Genomic DNA, 21,296 nt, shown 5'->3' with positions numbered 1-21,296 from the left:
TTCAGAAAATGGCTGTCCAACATCTTCTTGAAAACCTCCAGTGTTGGAGCAATCACAACTTCTGGAGGCAAGTTGTTCCACTGATTAATTGTTCTAACTGTCAGGAAATTTCTCCTCAGTTCTAAGTTGCTTCTCTCCTTGATTAGTTTCCACCCATTGCTTCTTGTTCCACCCTCAGGTGCCCTGGAAAATAGCTTGACTCCCTCTTCTTTGTGGCAACCCCTGAGATATTGGAAGACTGCTATCATGTCTCCCCTGGTCCTTCTTTTAATCAAACTAGACATACCCAGTTCCTGCAACCGTTCTTCATATGTTTTAGCCTCCAGTCCCCTAATCCTCTTGGTTGCTCTTCTCTGGCAATGCTAGCTTCTGATTATACTAATTAGAGATTTTTTTTAAAAAAAAAGTAACACCTTTCTAATTTATTTTTTGTACTGTGGAAATTTATCTCTGACATTTGTTTTTAAATATGAGAATGACTGAGTGTGAAATAATCTTTTTCCATATGTCCTGTGGCACTGATGTGATAAGGTGCCAGCCCTTTTCTTTGCAATTCGTAGAAATGGAGATAAAGATGTTGGTAAGAACGATGGCAAATTAATCATATGTGAGTTTCTCATTACTTTTTCCTTTCGTTTCTTTTTTGCCTTTTCTTTTTTAGGATTCTTTTCACCATGGAAAACTCCAAAGCCTGTAAGTTTTTTTTATTTTTATTTTCCAAATTGTTGTTCTTGGAATGCATGGCAATAAGACTCATGGTTCAATAATAACTATAGGAAATAAGGCGTGCAGGAAATAATAACCTGCATTGCAAGGTTTTTAGGGTACCCTGCTGCCAAATATAGGAATATAAATCCGATGTCACCGTAAAAGGTGTTTAATCATATACTTATTGACTTGAAAGCAAATATTTCTTATTGGATTTCGTGATACGGATCTGGGAAGCATATAGAAGTCACTTGCTTCCCTCCGTCCATGTGGAGACAGGGCTATTTGACAAACTACACCTAAAAACCAATTAAAAGAAGAAATGAAGAGAGACAGAGACAGAGAGAGACAGAGAGAGAGAGACAGAGAGAGACAGAGAGAGACAGAAGGACAAAGAAACAGGGAGAGATGGGAGAGAGACAGAGAGAGGGAGGGAGATGGATAAATAGATAAATGGTAAGTGATTGATTTAGATATAGAGAAAAATAATAGAGGAATAGAGAGAGAAAGGTAAGTAGATAGATAGTGGATAGGCAGACATGAGTGGGTATAGGTGTAAGTGAGAAAGTGGGAAAGGGTGAGGGGGGAGAAGAGAGAGAGAGATGATGGATGGATGGATGGATGGATGGATGGATGGATGATAGAAAGATAATGATTAAGGTGATAGATTAAGTTAAGTAGGTAGGTAGGTAGATATGATAGAGAGAGATGAGATAGAGAGAGAAAGATGATGGATGGACAGATGGATGGATGATAGAAAGACATTGATGATAGGTAGGTAGGTAGGTAGATAGATATGATAGAGAGAGATCAGATAAAGAGAGAAAGATGAGAGGGAGTGACTGAGAGGGGAGAGAGAGACTGAATTGAGAGAGAGAGAGAGAGAGATGATAGATGGATGGATGGATGGATGGATGGATGGATGGATGGATGGTGGATGAAGGATAGAAAGACATTGATTAAGGTGATAGATTAAGTAGGTAGGTAGATAAATATGATAGAGAGAGATGAGATAGAAAGATGAGAGGGAGTGACAGAGGGGAGAGAGAGACTGAGATGAGAAAGAAAGAGAGATGATGGATGGATGGATGGATGGATGGATGGATGGATGGATGGATGGATGGATGATGAATGATGGATGAAGGATAGAAAGACATTGATTAAGGTGATAGATTAAGTAGGTAGGTAGGTAGGTAGGTAGGTATGATAGAGAGAGGAGATAAAGAGATTAAAAGAGGTTTTAAATCAATTAAGGTAGAGATGACAATTCTCCAAAATGGAACCAGTGGGCTGACCTTGGAGATTTGAATTCTGGTTGTACCTTGGTATGAAACCAGTTTGGTGACTTTCACCCAATCTCTGGGCAATTTGAGGGCAAACCATTTCCCAAAAATGTTCTTAAAAACTGCATGCAAGCCACTATTAGAAAGAAATCATAGTTCAATCCTGCTTAGGATATGAAATATCTCTACTGGGACTCCCCAAAAAACATTAAAAATAATGTCCTCGGCATATGTTACACTTATGATAGTAGTGTTAATTATTTACAAACTAGCTGATAACCCGGCATTACGTGGGTATTTATTTATCCTAATCCTGTATTAGACAGCAAAAGGAATAAATTATATCTACAGTGTGAAGTCAAAGTAATTTTCGTTTTAGCAGCCCAGGCGTTCCAGAGTTATGCTGGAATACTCACGCACAGATACACACCTCGAGGGGTGTTAGGGGTGTCTTACCCCCACAGTGTTTGTTTCCAGAGAGTAAATCATCTGTGTATCAAGTTTGGCTGAGGCGTTCCAGAGTTATGCTGGAGCATACATACATACATACACACACCACACACAGCCATAAATATTGTTATGTCAATGCACCTGGTGTGCCCAAATATGGGAGGGAGCATACTGCTTCCCTTTTTGCCTTTCAGCTCTACTTTCAGCAGGGTGGAGCTGAAAGGCAAAAGGGGAAGCCGTATGCTCCCTCCTGTATTTGGGCACACCAGGTGCTTCGACATAACACTTAATCATTTCTTTGGCTTAGCTGATAAGGGAGGAGAGCTTATGGCTTAGAGGCTAATACAACTGCCTAACATGTAAAAACAGCCCAGGTTCGATTCCCAGTTAAGGGTATGGCTAGCTGATGAGAGCTAAATAGCTTGAAAAAGATCTATACTAGTCTCCCTTTATTTATTTATCAGCTGAGATGACAGTTCTGTACATAAGACCTGATGTTGAGTAGATATCTCCCAAGCTACGTTGCCGAACAACAAGACCGTGTTACCTGATTGAGAAAGAAAAAGCTATGGGGTTTGTCGGCAGGTTCTTAAGGCCTTGTTTTCTTTTATTCGTTGCAGATGATGGAAAAATGGGAGACCCAGGGGAGTCCTCAGACAAGTTTATCTGCTCCAGCTGGACCGCAGTCTATTCCCTTCCCACCAGCCCTTCACAGAAGCTCTTTTCCCGATTCAACAGAGGCCTTTGACCCCAGGAAGCCTGACCCATACGAGCTGTATGAGAAGTCACGAGCTATTTATGAAAGTAGGCGTAAGTGGAAGCCATGGTCCACCTTCTGCAGAATCCTTGGCTAAAATGTCTTACGGAGATTCTTAATCGTGCACAGGTCATGGTTGTCCCAAAGGAGCCTTTCCAAATGGGCAACTGGGCTTGGTTCCTCCTGGAAGACATTTCACTTCTCGTCCAAGGAGCTTCTCGTCAGGCTCCGTCACAACTGAAGGAGCTTCTCGGATGAGAAGCGAAACGTCTTCAAGAAGAAGCAAAGTCTGGTTGCCTTTTGAAAAAGCTTTCTTTTGGGACATTCAAATTGGCCTAATGGAATTGAATGTTGTAACTCATCGTAAGCCAGCTGACATTCTTATGTGTTATGGAGACCAGGAGGAGAAAAAAGCAACGCTTCATGCATTTGTCTTAAATTTGCTGAAGGCACCACTGATGGTTAACTTCAGTAGGATCAGTTGGGGAACGAGGTTCCACCACAAATTCGTGAACGACAAAAGCGCGCCTGACTAAACCGCGGTGACAAAACCGCGCCGACAAAACCGCGCCGACGAATGAGCGCTGAAGCGCGCCGACAACAGCGCGCCGACAGAAGCGCGCTGTAACCTAACCCTAAAAATAACCCTAAACCTAACCCCAAACCTAACCCTAAACCTAACCCTAAACCTAACCCTAAACCTAACCCTAAACCTAACCCTAAACCTAACCCTAAACCTTACCTTAACTTAAATCGCGCTTCTGTTGTTGGCGCGCTGTTGTCGGCGCGCTTTTGACATCGCGGTTTTAGCGCCACGGTTTTGTCAGCGCGCTTTTGACGTTCGCGCTTTTGTCGGGTCGCGGGGGAACGATACTGTGAGAAATTCTGTATATAGCCCTACAGCAGTGGTAGTCAACCTGGTCCCTACCGCCCACTAGTGGGCGTTCCAGCTTTCATGGTGGGCGGTAGGGGTTTGATGTAACTCTGTTTTATAAATTTTATAAAGTAAAGTTACTTCCCTACTTTATAAATCACCATTACTGTGGAAGCGGTGGGCGGTTAGAAAATTTTAATTTGATTTTGATTTGATTTGATTTGGTTTGTATGCCGCCCTATTCCCGAGAGACTCAGGGCGGCTAACAATAAAAAGGGGAGGGGATACAAAGATAAAATGAAAAACAGCAATTTAAAATTCAACAACAGTCGTAACCTCGAATGGGGCTGGATAGTTCCGGAACAGCCAGGTCTTAGTTGCTTTGCGGAAGGCTGGAAGGGTAGTAAGGGTCCGAATCTCAATGGGGAGATTGTTCCAGAAGGCCGGAGCAGCCACAGAGAACTGTTTACTACTAACAGAGATACAAAAGTGGGCGGTAGGTATAAAAAGGCTGACTACCCTTGCCCTACAGAATAGACCGTGCACAGTCGACATGTGCTTTTCTGCTTAACTGCCAGAAGGAAGCAGGAAACTTTCTATACAAAGAAAAGACGTAGAGCATACCACAAATGCAACTGCTGACTTGTAAACACTGCCATCTGTGGTTGGATGAAGTTGTTGCACAAATTACGTGAACGTTGTATTCCAACAGATACAACAGTCATGTCTGGTGCTGTTCACCATTTGTGTTTGTTTAAATTGGCGCTTTGTGGAGAAATGCTTGCTTTGAGCCCCCTCCCCACCTTCAATAGTTAAATCGAATCAGTCTTCATTATAGACCACTGAATGTCGGGATGGTTTCACCATGCCGTTTGCCGTTGCTTGATGTTATTACAGAACGTTTTTGTGTTTTTTTCAATGTTCAGTTGAAAATGATGCCATGGTTTTAGATTAAGATTATGAAATGTGCTTCCAACGAGTCTGTTATGTGAACAGGTTCATAGAGGTCATCTATACCGGAGGCTAAACCGTATGACGGATGGTTGTGGGAACTGGGAGCGTAATGAAGAGAAGGACTAGGGGTGACATGATAGCAGTCTTCACATGCAGGTAGTCCTCAACCTACGACCACAATTGAGTCCCAACTTTTCCATTGATGACTGAGTCAGCTGTTAAGTGAATTTCGCCCCATTTTACGACTTTTCTTGGCACCGTTGTTAAGTGAACCACTGCCATTGTTAAGATCCGGTAAACCTATTTGCAGGAATCGAAATTTTTCTGTGCCTGGTGCTTCCATCTTCTTAAAAGTTATTTCAAGGAGAAAAGTGTATCAGTGGCTTTTCAACCAGTGGGATAGATGAAAGAATGAGACAGAGAGAGAGAGACAGAGAGACAGAGAGACAGAAAGAGAGAGAGACAGAGAGAGACAGAGAAACAGAGAAAGAGACAGACAGACAGAGACAGAGACAGAGAGTGAGACAGACAGACAGACAGAGACAGAGAAACAGAGAGAGACAGGCAGAGAGAGAGAGAGAGAGAGAGAGAGAGAGAGAGAGGGAGAGAGAGGTAGACAGAGGCAGAAATAAAACCAGATAAATGGACACCACATTTACAATATTGTAATGAAGAGAGGGGTACAAACTGTTGTTTCATCCTCTTTTGTGAGGGAATTTCTTTTCCTATTCAAAGTAGGAATTTATGCTCGTTTTCTGCATTTTGAGACCGACAGAAGCAAAGAAACCAACGTCTCCAGTCCTTTTGAGTAAGTGGGGATTTGAAAAGGTGACCTAGAAGCATCCGATTGATTGATTTTTGACTTCTAAGTATAGACTTCCCGAGTGAGGCGGAGTAAGGCACTTGTTTCTACAGTGGGATTAATTTTGTTGTAACAGTGAGGATGTTGTGGCTGGTGTCATTTGCACTGAACGTAGAATAACAGGGTTGGAAGGGACCCTGGAGGTCTTCTAGTCCAACCCCCCCCGCTCATTTCACCAGAACTTTCTAATTCTGGGGTGTCAAACTCGCGGCCCATGAGTCGGTTGCATCACCCGCTGCCTGTTCCATAGGTTCGCCATCACGGGTGTAAGGGCCTCCTGCTTGGGCAGGGGGGTGGACTAGATGACCTACAAGGTCCCTTCCAACTCTGTTAATCTGTACCTGAATTGGATGTGGAGGTCTCTGATATAGAACTTGCTTCTCGAATGGGACAATAATTCCGTGTATTATTATTATTTTTTGACCTTTCAAACATAATGGAAGAGTGAGAGAATGACACACCGGTTGCCTGTCTTCCTTTGTGCAATCAATATTGGGTAAATATTTTGGCCAATTTGGGAACCCATCGATCAATACGGTGCAGGAACAATTCTGGAAATAAATTGCCCGCAGCTGTGCTGCCTTTCTGTAAGCTGAGAAACATATTTTTTTAGCCTTGTTAAAGGGAAGCGAGGAAGCCCAGAGAGAGTCATGTCTACAAGGCAGGTATCTGATGATGGTAAATAATAAAATCTCTGAAAAATATTCAACCCTTTCCTAACTGGAAAGGTGCCCAATCGCTTAGAAGGCCCTTTGGGGGGGGGGGAATCTGTGGAATAAAATGCCAGATTGCAGACTTTTCTTTTCCCCCTCTTCCATAGGTCCAAGGCAGTGGTGGGATTCAGCCGGTTCGCACCTATTCGGGAGAACCGGTTGGTAACTTTCTAAGCAGTTTGGAGAACCGGTTGTTGGAAGAAATCTCCTTTTGTTTTTCCCCACTTTACAAGGCTAATCCTGTAAGGAAGGCAGGAAGGAAACATTCTGGTGCTGTTTCTAGCCTAATCTCTGTTGCCCTGCTTACAGAAACTGCCTCTCCGGTTAACCCTTATTACATTGTAACACCTAAGGCGAAGCAGCGCACTTCGGTGTGAGTGACATTGAGTTGGCCATGCCCACATGGTCACTTGATGACCGAGCCCCGCCTACGCAGCTGGTCATTAGGGCAGAGAACCGGTTATTAAATTATTTGAATCCCACCACTGGTCCAGGGGGATTCTATTCAGATAGTTTATTTGGCCTTACTGAAGTTTTCTATGGAGATCCATTATTACTCCAATTATCTGCTTTGCAAGAGTCTTTGGTGCTCTCTGAGCTTGGTGGTTCTCTCTCTCTCTCCCGCTCTATCTCTCCCTCTCTTATCGACCCTCTGTCTCTCTCTCTCTCTTTTCTCTCCCCTGTCTCTCTCTGTCTCTCTCGCCTGCCTCTCTCTGTGTGTGTGTCTCTCTCTCCTCTGTCTCTCTCACTTCTCTCTTTCCCCCTCTCTCTCCTGTCTCTCTCTCTCTTCTCTCTCTCCCCCTGTCTCTCTTTCTCCCCCTGTGTCTCTCTTCTCTCTCCGCCCTCTCTCTCCCCTCCTCTGTCTCTGTCTGTCTCTGTCACTCTCCCCCCTTTCTCTTCTCTTCTCTCTCACCTGTCTCTCTTTCTCTCTCCCTCTCTCCCCCTCTTTCTTGACCCTGTCTCTCTCTCTTTTCTCTCCCCTCTATCTCTCCCTGTCTCTCTCCCCCACCTCTGTGCGTGTGTATGTGTGTCTCTCTCTCCTCTGTCTCTCTCACTTCCCTCTTTCTCTCTCCCCGTCTCTCTCTCACACACATTTCTCTCTCACTTCTCTCTCTCCCCCCTGTCTCTCTTTCTCCCCCTGTGTCTCTCTTTTCTCTCCGTCCTCTCTCTCCCTTCCTCTGTCTCTGTCTGTCACCGTCACTCTCCCCTTCTGTCTGTCTCTCTTCTCTCACCTCTCTCTCTCCCTCTCTCCCCCTCTCTCTCTCGACCCCATCTCTCTCACACACACACTTCTCTGTCACTTCTCTCCCCCTGCCTCTCTTTCTCCCCCTGTGTCTCTCTTCTCTCTCCGCCCCCTGTGTCTCTCTCTGTCACTCCCCCCTTGTCTCTCTCTCTTCTCTTCTCCCTCACCTCTCTCTCTCTCCTTCCCTCCCACCCTCTCTTTCTCTCTCAGATATGATGTAAGAGGCTTACCTCTTAGGAATACAAATTATGCCACTAACATCAGACAGAGTGGAAGGGGATTTGAAAATGCTTTAAAGATTTTTCCCAGTTATTCTTCATCTTGGGATGAGAGTTACTCATCGTGACAAAATATTTTGGTGGCTTGTAGGATCTGACAGTAAATCCAGGAGCATTTTCGGAGATGTTTATACAAATAACCAACACCAGAGGAAAGCACTGTGGATGTGAAACAATTGTGATTGCTGGCAAGGAAACCCCAGAGGAGTTTCATGCTAATGGAAAGTGTCAGTTGAACAGCCCATCGCTCTATTAATGGGTGCCGCAGTCTCTTAAAATATCTATTTTTTTTAAGAGTCTTTACTTGCTGTTAGACATTTAGAAATTTTTCTGACACTCACATTCAGAGAGAGAGAATAGAATAGAATAGAAGAGAAGAGAAGAAGAGTAGAGTAGAATAGTAGAATAGAATAGAATAGAATAGAATAGAGTAGAGTAGAGTAGAGTAGAGTAGAGTAGAGTAGAGTAGAATAGAATAGAATAGAATAGAATAGAATAGAATAGAATAGAATAGAAGAGTAGAAGAGTAGAGTAGAAGAGTAGAATAGAATAGAGTAGAGTAGGAGTAGAGTAGGAGTAGAGTAGAATAGAATAGAAAAGTAGAGTAGAGTAGAACAGAACAGAATAGCAGAGTTGGGAGGGACCTTGGAGGTCTTCTAGTCCAACCCCCTGCCTAGGCAGAAAACTCTATACCACTTCAGACAAATGATTATCCAACATCTTCTTAAAAGCTTTCAGTGTTGGAGCATTCACAATTTCTGGAGGCAATTGTTCCACTGATTAATTGTTCTCATTGTCAGAAAATGTCTCCTTAGGTCTAAGTTGCTTCTCTCCTTGACTAGTTTCCACCCGTTGCTTCTTGTTCTACCCTTGGAGAATAGCTTGACTCCCTCTTCTTTGGGGCAGCCCCTGAGATATTGGAAGACTGCTATCCTGTCTCCCCTAGTCCTTCTCTTCATCAAAATAGACATGCCCAGTTCCTGAAACCCTAATTTAGAACCAAGGCAGACAATAATAGTGTATATTTCAGTGTCTGGAGAAACATACATTTTGTTTTTATCTCCCTGTTTTCTCGTTCAGAACAAGCACCTCCTAGGACCGGTGTACGAATGGATACTTCGGGCAAGTATTATTTTGGCTTCCTTCTGCTGCCCATTCTTTCTCCCTTTTGTGAGAATCTCAGCTCAGAGCCTCTGGCAGCCCTGAGTAGCCAATGGCCAACTTACGCAACTCATCTTTTGTGTGCTTCAACTTAACTACACCAAGAAGGTCCATTTAGTTAGAAATGCAGTAGGGTCTCCTGCTTGAGTGGAGGGTTGGACTAGATGACCTACAAGGTCCCTTCCAGCACTGTTATTCTGTATTCAACGGGAGAGAATTTGCCTTCAGAAGCGGTGGGAGTTTCATCCCTGGAAGCTTTCAAGAAGAGACTGGACTGCCATCTGTCAGAAAGGGTGTAGGGTCTCCTACTTGGGTGGGGTGGGGGGTTGGACTAGATGACCTACAAGGTCCCTTCCAACACTGTTCATCTGTATTTCCAGTTTTACGACCTCTCTTGCCAAAGTTGTTAAGTGGATAACTGCAGTTATGAAGCTAGTTGTTAAGTGAATCTCACTTCCCCCTTGGCTTTGCTGGTCAGAAGGTCGTAAAAGGGGATCCCACAACCCCCCCAGACACTGCAACCGTCATAAATAAGATAAATGAACCTCGGCACTGATGATGTTACCTAGCTGGGTCATGAGACGCCTGCAAGAAAACCACCAAGCTCAGAGAGCACCAAGCACAAATATTTTCCTTTATTTCCTAGGATTTACGGCTCCTGTTGCCTCTTGTTTGAGGATATATTCATTGTGTATGCAAACCAACTCACCCATTACTTCATCCAGCATATATTCATATTTACAAAGAAAACTGTTTTCATCGATCAGGTTTCTAACAGATGCCCACATTCCATCGCATTTGTCTTTCTCACTTGACGGGTTCACCAAATTTAGAAAGTGTTTGCCTGACGGTTTAGGATATATGACATTATTCTTAATTCCTTTACATTTCATTCCAATCCATTGCATTTTGCTCCATTCGACTATTTTAATCCACTGCATTCCGAATCTATTTCCCAGGTTATATTACAGGTATGAGGTCCATGGGCCTCATAATATACAAACATGTAATTTATAAGGAATGCAACTGTCAACAAAATGGAGAGAGATTTATATTCATATTTGGGCTGTAGGTGTGAGCTTTGACTGTGCTTTGCTTAGTTTTTAGTGTTAATTTATCAATAGATTTAAATATTTAAAGGTGGGCTAAACTCTCAACGTTTTCTAAGTATAGAATACAATTATTTTAACGTCGAAGAGCTTTAATGGTGACCTGAAAGTGATTTACTTCCTTTGTTCTATTTACCATGTTTCCCTGAAAATAAGACAGGGTCTTATTTTCTTTTGACCCTTGAAAAAAGCGCTTGGCCTTATTTTGGGGGAGGTCTTGTTATTTTTGAGGTGCAGGAGGCCCCTTAACCTTGGCCCGCAGATCAGCTGATCCAGAGAGGCCCGGAAGTTTTATCTCTATTTCTGGCACATCCCGGCGTCTGATGCTCTTTTTGCGCCCACCATTAAGAGAAGGAGCATGAGAGATGGGGTTTGCGGGAGCAGCCTCGGGGAGGCCATTCCGTGTGGATAGCAGGTGCATGTGCGATGTGTGGGGCGTGTTCCCCCCCCTTTCCCCCCCAGGAAATGGCGGGGACTGGTTGCACACACGTTTAAATATTTTCAGGGAGGGTTTATTTTAGCGCACGTGCTCAAAAGCCCAATCAGGCTTATTTTCCAGGGAGGTCTTATTTTCGGGAAAAAAGGGTATTAATCAAATTACATGGCCAGCCATCTCATAGAATGTGTCTCTGGGCAGCATGCAACCATATATTTCAATAAAATAGAAAACCGCATGTGTAAAATCATCAACTCCATCCATGGCAATGTTGCCGCTGCTGTGATTTGATAGTTGCAAAAATCTTAACTCCATGATTTTATCTGTTCATGTTTTTAATCTGCCGTGGTGTCTTTTTTTTTAACGATGGATGATTGTTGAAGAATAGGCTGACCCCCTCTTCTTTGTGGCAACCCCTGAAATACTGGAATACTGCTATCATGTCACCCCCTAATCCTTCTTTTCTCTAGACAGGCCCAATTCCTGCAACCGTTCTTCCTATGATTTAGCCTCCAGGCCTTAAATCGTCCTAGTTATTCTTCTTCGCTCAACATTTTGGTTGCTGTGACCGAAACTGGATACAGGTGTGGCCTTAATGTAGGCACTAAGGCTGGGCCACTTGAAAAATTAATTTGAAAAAGTCCTTTGGAAGCTGTCACTCATCCTTTAAAGCAGTAGAGCCTTTTTTTTTTTCATACATTCACCAGAAATCAACTCTCAATCAACTGTTATCTTGAAGCAGGTTCCGATTACAAGGAGTTGGATGTTCATCTTCGGAGGATGGAATCGGGATTCGGCTTCAGAATTCTTGGAGGGGATGAACCGGGACAGCCGGTAAGTGGGTTCTTGACAACTTTAGAGTTTAGAGTTTTATTGGGATTTATAGGCCGCCCTTTTCCCTGAGGGGACTCAGGGCGGCTTACATTCATAGGGAAAGGGGAAGTGCAATATAACACAAAAACAGTATGTGATTAAAATAAACAGTAAAAAACACAACTTTCATTCAGCATTCAACACTCGGGCGGGGTGAATTAGAGACTTATCCCCAGGCCTGGCGGGATAGCCAGGTCTTGAGGGCTGTGCGGAAGGTCTGGACGGTGGTGAGGGTGCGAATCTCAACGGGGAGGTCGTTCCACAGGGTCGGAGCTGCTACAGAAAAGGCTCTCCTCCGCGTAGTCGCCAGTCGGCATTGACTGGCGGATGGGATTCGGAGGAGGCTTTTTGCAATTGGTGTCTGTATCTGTCAGAAATACCTGTATTTTTCGCAGTATAAGACGCTACGGATTATAAGACACACCAGTCGTGGGTTACTACCAGTTAGGGCTGGTTCGTCTGAACCGGTAGTGGTTTGGCGGCCTGGTTCCAGCGACCCAGGCCTGCCACACCCCTGAACTGCTTCTCTGGGTGGTGCCTATGGCACCACCATCTTGTTTTTTTGATTCTGTGCGTGTGTTTGAGAGTGCAGTGCCTGCCGTAACCCACTCTTAGTTTTTGGGGATGAAAATAAGAAAAGAAAATTCTGCTTCTGCCTACCAGCATCCATCGGTATTCATCTGGCTTGCGTCCTTAGCAAACAGCCTGGTCAGCTTCAACACATTATCCCAGCCTGATTCAGCATGAGCAGCTGATTGGAGGGTGGAACGGCCTCCCGGAATACCTCCAATCAGCTGTTCCCAGAGGTGAGCTTTAGCAACAGGTTCGCTGGTTGTGAGCGCAGGCTTGTAGGGGCTGATACACAGCGTCAAAAACACAGCTGATTGTCAGAGGGCGCTCCAGGGAGTACAGCGGGAGAAGCGCGGAACCATTCGGACAAGGCACCAGCTGTTTCGGCTTGCCATGTTGGCCTCTGCGCCTTGGCTTTTCAGCCTCTGAATGCTCCATTTCAGACGCATTCAAGGCTGCGGGGATCTCTTATGGTGGTGCAGAGACTCGTGATGTATGACATGTTTGACCCATCCTTTGAGCTCAGCCTGGTCATCTCATACATACTGATGTGTTGCAGCCCGGCAGGAGCCATTGGAGCTGCTGCCAGACTCCGACCGCGAGGGGTCTTATGAGTCGGCCCTGGAGGAGGTGGAGGACCCTGGACAGGGTTCCGACTCCAAGCAGGGCGAGGAGAGACTGGTTGGCCACCAGGTGGCGTCTGAGCCTTGGATCAGTGGGGAGGAGACAAGAGTGCGTGATCCAGACAACAACTGTGAGTTGTTCCGGGATGCACGCCATCGAAGGGCTACTCGGCGTCAAGAACAACGGCGTAATTACAAGAGGTGATTACGTTCAGCTGATGCTCATTAAGATCCTCTCCTGATTATAAAAGAGACTGCTTGTGCCACGCCCTTCTGCAGAAGTCAACATTAACGATTAACAGGAAACAAACTTGGCAGGCGGGATTGCTGCCAGAGTTTGTTTGCATTGCTGCCAAGTTTTGTAGGACTTGCTGCCAGAGTGCTTATCTCCTTGTTTATGTGGCTTGCAGCCAACGAGAGTCTGGACTGATTAAAAGAAACCTTCTCATTTACGTTGGTTTCGGCTTTCGTTCCTGGATGGAGGAGGGGGGTCAGAACACTGATGTATATAATTAAAAAAGGGAGGGGGGACAGTTGTTTGGAGCTGATACCTTCTCCCCTACTCTCTGTTTATCTTTTATGTTCGCTATGCTCTGGGGTTCCTCTTTACCCCGAGTGAGAAAGAGTAAAAAGAACATCTTTCTTTTCTTTTTATTTTATAGTTTTCTTTTCAGGGGCGCATGGGATTCTTCAGCCTGGAAGAAAACCATACGTAGACTTTAAAAATAACGGGGAAACCATTGTTTTATGTAGAGAACGCCTTAGGATGGGATCCTCAACCAAAGTCAGTTGTTCATCAAGGAATTTTGGTAGCATGGTTTAAAAAAAATGTGTATATTTTCACTGGAAAACTAGCCTCCTTTGGGGTGTCGTTAAGGCTGTTAAATGACAGAGCTAACATATTTGCCTATGAAGTAATCTAATATTGTTGCTCAGCGTCCAGGAGGCAGAACTGATGATGTGCCTCCACCACTGACTGATTTATACACACATCTATGCTTCCCTTATGATGTCTGTCAATGCTTCATCAGGTGAAGGATGATTCCACTGGAAAGCATTACTCATTTCGTTCACGCTCTCGGTTGAGCTGAATTCTCGGTCAAAGGTGATTTTGGTTCACAAAAGCCGAAGCGTATACAGTAAACATTGGCTGTGCAATCACCCCAAGGATTGGGCTGAAGCCAGCAGCGACCCAGGCCTTCCCCTCCCCCAAACTGGTTTGCCAGGCGGCGCCATAGGTACCGCCATCTTGTTTTTCGCTTCTGCGCATGCGCAGAATGATTTTTATTGCACTGTGCATGTGTGCGTAGCGCGCATCAAGCCCGAGCGCATGCACATGAGCGAACCAGCAGTAGTGCCCACCCCTGTCCTCCTCCATTCCACAAAACCCACTTCCTTATAGCACTGATGACATTACCTAGATGGGTCATGAAACATGTGCGGGAATCAAGTTCAGAGAGTACTATGGACTGCATAGTCATCTCGTCGTCCTCCTTCTCCTCCTCCTTCTCCTTCTGCACCGCCTCCTCCTCTCCACAAACCCCACTCCCTTCTAGCACTGATGACATCATCTAGTTGGGTCATGAAACAGCTGCAAGAATCAAGCTCAGAGGGTACCATAGACCGCATAGTCATCTAATCCTCCTCTCCTTCTCCTCCTCCTTCTCCTCTCCACAATTGATGAGATTATCTAGTTGGTTCATGAAACATCTGCAAGAATCAAACTCAGAGAGTAGCAAGAACCACTCAGTCGTCCTCCTCCTCCTCCTCCTCCTCCTCCTCCTCCTCCTCCTCCTCTCCACAAACCCCACTCCCTTCTAGCACTGATGACATCATCTAGTTGGGTCAGGAAACATCTGCAAGAATCAAGCTCAGAGAGTATCATAGACCGCATAGTCATCTAGTCCTCCTCCTTCTCCACCTTCTCCTTCTTCTCCTCCTCCTCCTCTCCTTCTCCTCCTCCTCCTCCTCCTCTCCACAAAACCCACTCCCTTCTAGGATTGATGGGATTATCTAGTTGGTTCATAAAACATCTGCAAGAATCAAACTCAGAGTAGCAAGAACCACTCAGTCCTCCTCCTCCTCCTCCTCCTCCTCCTCCTCCTCCTCCTCCTCTCCGCAAACCCCACTCCCTTCTAGCACTGATGACATTGAATACTTGGGTCATGAAACATCCTCAAGAACACCACACCATGCTCAGAAAGCACCAAGGACTTCACAGTTCAACTCCGAGTGACAAATATTCTCTTCTTTTGCTTTCCTTTGCTTCATTTATTTAATCGTGTTGCAGGGAAGGTCCTTGGATCCCCAGTTCCCCCATTACAATAGTCCATTATCAACTGTGCCAACCCCCTCCCCCCCAACTCTCGGTGCAGAGGAGCAAGTCAAAAGCCAGGTTCTCCAATTAAAAGAGATGTCAAAAGATAACAACACAATTCACACAGAACATTTATTTCTCATCTGCGGGAAGCGGGAACCTTCTTTAATAGCCCGAGTGTCTAATCAACGTTTTACAACATGAAATGTATTATCAGATTAAAATCGAGAGAAGCAAACCCTACAGGAACAGGCAATTGCAATTATCTTGTCACGGAGCCTTCAGGAGTTCACACACCACAACCACAATTTCTGCTAAAACACGACTTCTGGAGAAAGCAATTTCTCCAGCTAGGGCATGGGCCATAGGTTGCTGGTACCAAATAAATCCTTTTTTAAAAAAAAGCCCAAATAGCTTTCCCCTACAAAACTCTACCCTGTTTTCCCGAAAATAAGACCTCCCCGGATAATAAGCCCAATCGGGCTTTTGAGTGCATGCACTAAAATAAGCCCTCCCCTGAAAATAAGCCCTCCCTAAAAATATTGCAACACAGCAGCAGCCATGAGATGACCACGCTCGCCACCTCCTATGCCTCAAAAATAATAAGACCTCCCCTAAAAGTAAGGCCAAGCGCTTATTTCAGGGGTCAAAAGAAAATAAGACCCTGTCTTAATTTCGGGGAAACACAGTTTTCCCGGTCTCGTATATATCCTTACAGACTAAATTGCCCGAGAGTTTATATTTTTGAATTTTAAATCCATCCTTTAAAAGGGATTAGGGACGCGGTGGCTCAGTGGCTAAGACGCTGTGCTTGTCAATCAGAAAGCTTCGTAGTTTGGTAGTTCAAATCCCTAGCGCCGCGTAACGGAGTGAGCTCCCGTGACTCGTCCCAGCTTCTGCCAACCTAGCAGTTCGAAAGCAGATAAAAATGCAAGTAGAAAAATAGGAACCACCTTAGAGCCGAGGTGGCGCAGTGGTTAGGGTGCAGTACTGCAGGCCACTTCAGCTGACTGTTATCTGCAGTTCAGCGGTTCTAATCTCACCAGCTCAAGATTGACTCAGCCTTTCCATCCTTCCGAGGTGGGTGAAATGAGGACCCAGACTGTGGGGGGGCGATATGCTGACTCTGTAAACCGCTTAGAGAGGGCTGAAAGCCCTATGAAGCAGTATATAAGTCTAACTGCTATTGCTATTTCTATTGGTGGGGAGGTAACAGTGCTCCGGGCGCCTTCGCCGTTGAGTCATGCCAGCCACATGATCACGGAGACGTCTTCGGCCAGCGCTGGCTCTTCAGCTTTGAAACAGAGATGAGCACCGCTCCTATGAATCCTATCACAAACCTATACACACACACACACACACACACACACACACACACACACACAAGATCTGGATTGGACAAAAGGAAAATTCCATCTACTCATTTCAGAATTCTCAGTTTTTTTGTCTCGTTTTGTATATCCGTTTCTCACACCCCTTGTGTGTTCGGACTCAGATTCTGATCGGGGCCGTCATTGCGATGGGCTCAGCTGACAGAGATGGCCGCCTGCATCCTGGCGATGAATTGGTTTACGTGGACGGCATCCCCGTGGCTGGCAAAACTCACCGCTACGTGATTGACCTCATGCATAACGCAGCTCGAAATGGGCAAGTGAACCTGGCGGTGAGAAGAAAGGTGCCCCCTACAGGTGAGTTGAGAATTTGCAGGGAATGTTTTTTTTAGTTATATATAAGTATTTTTTTAAAGGTTTTTATTAACAAACATGTAAAATACACACACACAAAAGTTAGACGTACACCACATTTACAGCGTGACCCGACAAAAGCGCAAACGTCATAAGCGCGCCGACAAAACCGCGGTGCTAAAACCACGATGTCAAAACCACGTCGACAACAGCGCGCCGACAACAGCGCGCCAACAGAAGCGCGATTTAATTTAAGGTAAGATTTAGGGTTAGGTTTAGGGTTAGGTTTAGGGTTAGGTTTAGGTTTAGGGTTAGGGTTAGGGTTAGCGCGCTTCTGTCACCGCGCTGTTGTCGGCGTGCTTCCGGGCTCATTCGTCGCGCGGTTTTGTCGGTGCGGTTTTGTCATCGCGGTTTAGTCAGGCGCGCTTTAGTCGTTTGCGCATTTGTGGTGGAACCTATTTACAATACAATACAGTACGAACAGGAACTTCCTGTTTTTTATAATAGCAATCATCAATCGATACCGCTCACCTTATATTGTTTCCCCTATTGTATTTCATTCGGATTTCACCATTCTTAACCCTCTCATTTTACTCATAACTATTACTTGTTGAGTTTTGTTATATTCCTTCATTAATTCTTGTTTCTTTCCTCCATCCACCTATACCGTTTATCCCATATCTGGTAGAATTCTGATTCTTTCTTTCCCTGGATTTCTTTAGTTAGTTTGTCCATTTCGGCACAGTCCATAACCTTTCTTATTATTTCATCTTCGCTTGGGATTAATTTGTTTTTCCATTTCTGGGCAAAGGCAATCCCTGCCGCCGTAATTATATGTAGTATTAAAAACTGGATTTCTTTTTGGTATTTCACAGACATAATTCCTAATAAAAAAAAAAACTTCAGGTTTCCATTCTGTTATAAGTATTTTGAAGGGACGCGGTGGCTCAGTGGCTAAGACGCTGAGCTTGTCAATCAGAAAGGTCAGCAGTTCGGCGGTTCAAATCCTGAAAGGGAGAGAGTCCCAGCTTCTGCCAACCTAGCAGTTTGAAAGCATGTAAAAAATGAAGAAGTAGGGGGAGGAGGGGAGAGGGGGAGGAGGAGGAGGAGGAGGAGGAGGGCAGGAGGAGGGGGTGTTTACAACACAGGGAGGTTTGCAATGATGACTGTATTAAAAAGTAACCAGCTCTGTCATGCCTTAAAGATTAACGCAGAAATTCTGCCATCAGCCTTAACAGATTGCTCCCACCGCACATTCGTTTTTGTCGCAATCGGGGAAATACAGCTTTCCTTTCGGACATTATTACATTAGCCACTTCTATTTGCAGTGCCTTGCCTAATGGGGCCTAAAATGGAATTTGCCTTTTTCACAGCTGTCTTGCACTCTGACAGAAGGTTTCCGTGCACAATCTACTGTGTTTTTTCTTCTTCTTCTTCCCCTTAGTAATTCCTAATTTTTCTCTTTTTTTTCTTTTTGCAAAGGTTGATATTTTCCTTGAACCGGCCCCCCCCCTGTAACCGCAGGCATTTATTTTCTAAATAGTCAAACTAGGAAAATGCCAGGGGTGAAATCTAGCAGGTTCTGACAGATTCTGGAGAACTAGTAGCAGGAATTTTGAGTAGTTTGGAGAACCGGTAGCAGAAATTTTGAGTAGTTTGGAGAACCGGTAGCAGAAATTTTGAGTAGTTCGGAGAAAGAAATTTTGAGTAGTTCGGAGAACCAGTAGCAGAAATTTTTAGTAGTTCAGAGAACCAGTAGCAGAAATTTTTAGTAGTTCGGAGAACCGGTAGCAGAAATTTTGAGTAGTTTGGAGAACCGGTAGCAGAAATTTTGAGTAGTTCGGAGAATCGGTAGCGGAAATTTTGAGTAGTTCGGAGAACCGGTAGCAGAAATTTTGAGTAGTTTGAGAACCAGTAACAGAAATTTTGAGTAGTTCGGAGAACCGGTAGCAGAAATTTTGAGTAGTTCGGAGAACCGGTAGCAGAAATTTTGAGTAGTTCGGAGAACCGGTAGCAGAAATTTTGAGTAGTTCGGAGAACCGGTAGCAGAAACTTTGAGTAGTTCGGAAAACCGGTAGCGGAAGTTTTGAGTAGTTCAGAGAACCAGCAAATGCCACCTCTGGCTGGCCCCAGAATGGGGTGGGTGTGTGGATTTTGCAGCATCCTTCTCCTGCCACGCCCACCAAGCCACGCCCACAGACCCCGTAGTTTAAAATTTTGGATTTCATCACTGCCTCAACATCGAGGTTGGTTTTGATACGGGAAACCTTTTGGTACAAGGTGTGTCTCTTGATAGTTGTTTGCCTCGAATTGTGTTTGCTGTGGCCGTGGCTGCATCTTCTGTGTAGAAAGATCCTATTTCCATCACCGCAGCAGCTATGAGCGTCTCGTTTTTGCTCCCCGCACTTAACGACAACTCCTTGATGGTCTTGATAACGAGGTTGGTACGTCCAAAAGCTTTGGGAAGCTCATTTTTATCTGGAGGCCCTTGGGGTTGTCTGTTTCATTACCCAAACTAGCTAACATCTTCAGTCACCGATACATCACTGGTGATGTTACCTAGTTTGGGTAATAAATTGTCTCCAACCGCCAAGCTCAAAGAGAATCAAAATTTCTTTCGGGGAGAGAAGGAAGGAGAGAAGGAGAGAAGAAAGGAGGGAAGGAAGGAGGGAATGAAGGAGAGAAGAAATGGGGGAAGGAAGGAGGGAAGGAAGGAGGAAAGGAAGGAAAGAAGGAGAGAAGGAAGGAGGGAAGGAAGGAGGGAAGGAAGGAAGGAGGGAAGGAAGGAGGGAAGGAGAGAAGAAAGGATGGAGGGAAGGGGGAAGGAGGGAGGGAAGGAAGGAGAGAAGGAGAGAAGAAAGGAGGGAAGGAAGGAGGGAAGGAAGGAAGGAAGAAGAAGTAGGATTGTTGTAAAATAAGATGGGGTTATGGGATGGTAAGAAAGCAATCTCAATTATATTGTCAATTGTAGGGCAGAAAAATTGTTACAAATACATATTATTAATAACAGTTATGAGATCATATAATTGTGAATGTATATATGAGAAATAAAAATTTATAAATATGGGGGGGGAAAACAAGCCAAAAAAAAAATCTCTTTCGTGCCTATGGAGAGGAGAGATGAGAAAAATAAATAATCTTTAGCTAACTACAATAATAACAAAGAAATGTTAATGGATAATATTTAATGATACAAGCAGGTGCGATGTACTAGTAAAAGTAAAATGGACAGGAGTGTCAATTTGTGTATTGGTGGGGCGGGGGGGGAGGAAGAGGGAATGTTAGATCTCTTTTTAACCGGCTTTTTTCTAGAATAAGTTATAAAGTTGTAAAGTTACTGCAGATTCATTGAGGCTGGGGGGAAAAAAATTGCCAGTAGGTGGCTGTGTCCTTAAAAGCCTATTAACTGAAAATGGTGGTATAGTGATAGTAAAATATATAAATTCTAAAATGCACAATTTAAACGGAATGAAATATATGTGATTGTGGAAGAAACGCACGAAATGCACCTGTAACCAATGGATACGCTTTCTACAAGATGTAATGAAAGATGATTCTTTTTGGTGTGTTTTCCTTTAATGAAAACAATAAAAACTTTTAAAAAAAGAGAATCAAAGTCCCCAAGTCTTCCTCCACCACCACCTCCTCCTCCTCCTCCTCCTCCTCACAAACCTCCCTCCTGTAGCACTGATGATGTAACCTAGTTGGGTAATGAAATGTCCGCAAGAAACCAACCAAGCTCAGAGAGCACCATGGACCCTACCGTCCTCCTCCTCCTCCTCCTCCTCTCCTCCTCCCCCTTTCCTCCTTTGCAACGCTGATGATGTTACCTAGTTGGCAGTGGTGGGTTCCGGATCCCATTCCAACCATACCGGTTGGAACGGGCCCAGTGTCACCCACATGGACACGCGGCGTGCATGTGCGTTGTACCTGCCAGCGATGCTTCCGCAATCTGCCGTAATGCTCCAGCTGCTCGGCGGAGCATTGCACAGGCACTGTACGTGCCATGCTCATGCGCAGAAGCACCGAAGGCTTTAAAGGACAGGTAAGGAGCTCAGGCGGACGGATGGGCCCTCCGGAGCACCGTACCGGAATGGCATCCAGTGCTCCGGGCAGGCTCCAGTACGTCCATACCGGGGTGTACCGCCTGCAACCCACTACTAGTTAGTAGTTGCTCACCGCTAGTTGGGTAATGAAATGTCCTCAAGAAACCAACCAAGCTCAGAGAGGAACCAAGGACCCCTCCTGTCGACTCTGAGCTACAAATATTCACCTTTATTGATTCTTCCCATGGTAGAGAATCTCCACTTAGTCCTGCTGTTTATTTCTTCATTCTGTGAATATATATGTATATTCATTCCTATATTTTGGAGGAGGAGGAGAGGAGGAGGAGATGAGGA

At 44.8% G+C, this 21,296-nt stretch overlaps 1 protein-coding gene across 1 annotated transcript in view; it reads left to right on the top strand.

Annotated features, from left to right (window-relative positions):
• Positions 1–21,296, top strand: part of MAGI2 (membrane associated guanylate kinase, WW and PDZ domain containing 2) — a 182,691-nt gene that overhangs the window by 156,898 nt on the left and 4,497 nt on the right. Inside the window, exons 9-13 of the mRNA XM_032221891.1 lie at positions 662–693; positions 3,062–3,251; positions 9,203–9,244; positions 11,571–11,662; positions 16,707–16,899. Of these exons, the coding sequence (XP_032077782.1) occupies positions 662–693; positions 3,062–3,251; positions 9,203–9,244; positions 11,571–11,662; positions 16,707–16,899 (549 nt within the window). The remainder of the gene's footprint in view (positions 1–661; positions 694–3,061; positions 3,252–9,202; positions 9,245–11,570; positions 11,663–16,706; positions 16,900–21,296) is intronic.

Source organism: Thamnophis elegans, chromosome 7 (assembly GCF_009769535.1).
Source record: "Thamnophis elegans isolate rThaEle1 chromosome 7, rThaEle1.pri, whole genome shotgun sequence".
Classification (NCBI taxonomy): domain Eukaryota; kingdom Metazoa; phylum Chordata; class Lepidosauria; order Squamata; family Colubridae; genus Thamnophis; species Thamnophis elegans.
This window is presented reverse-complemented; position numbering and strand designations above follow the sequence as displayed.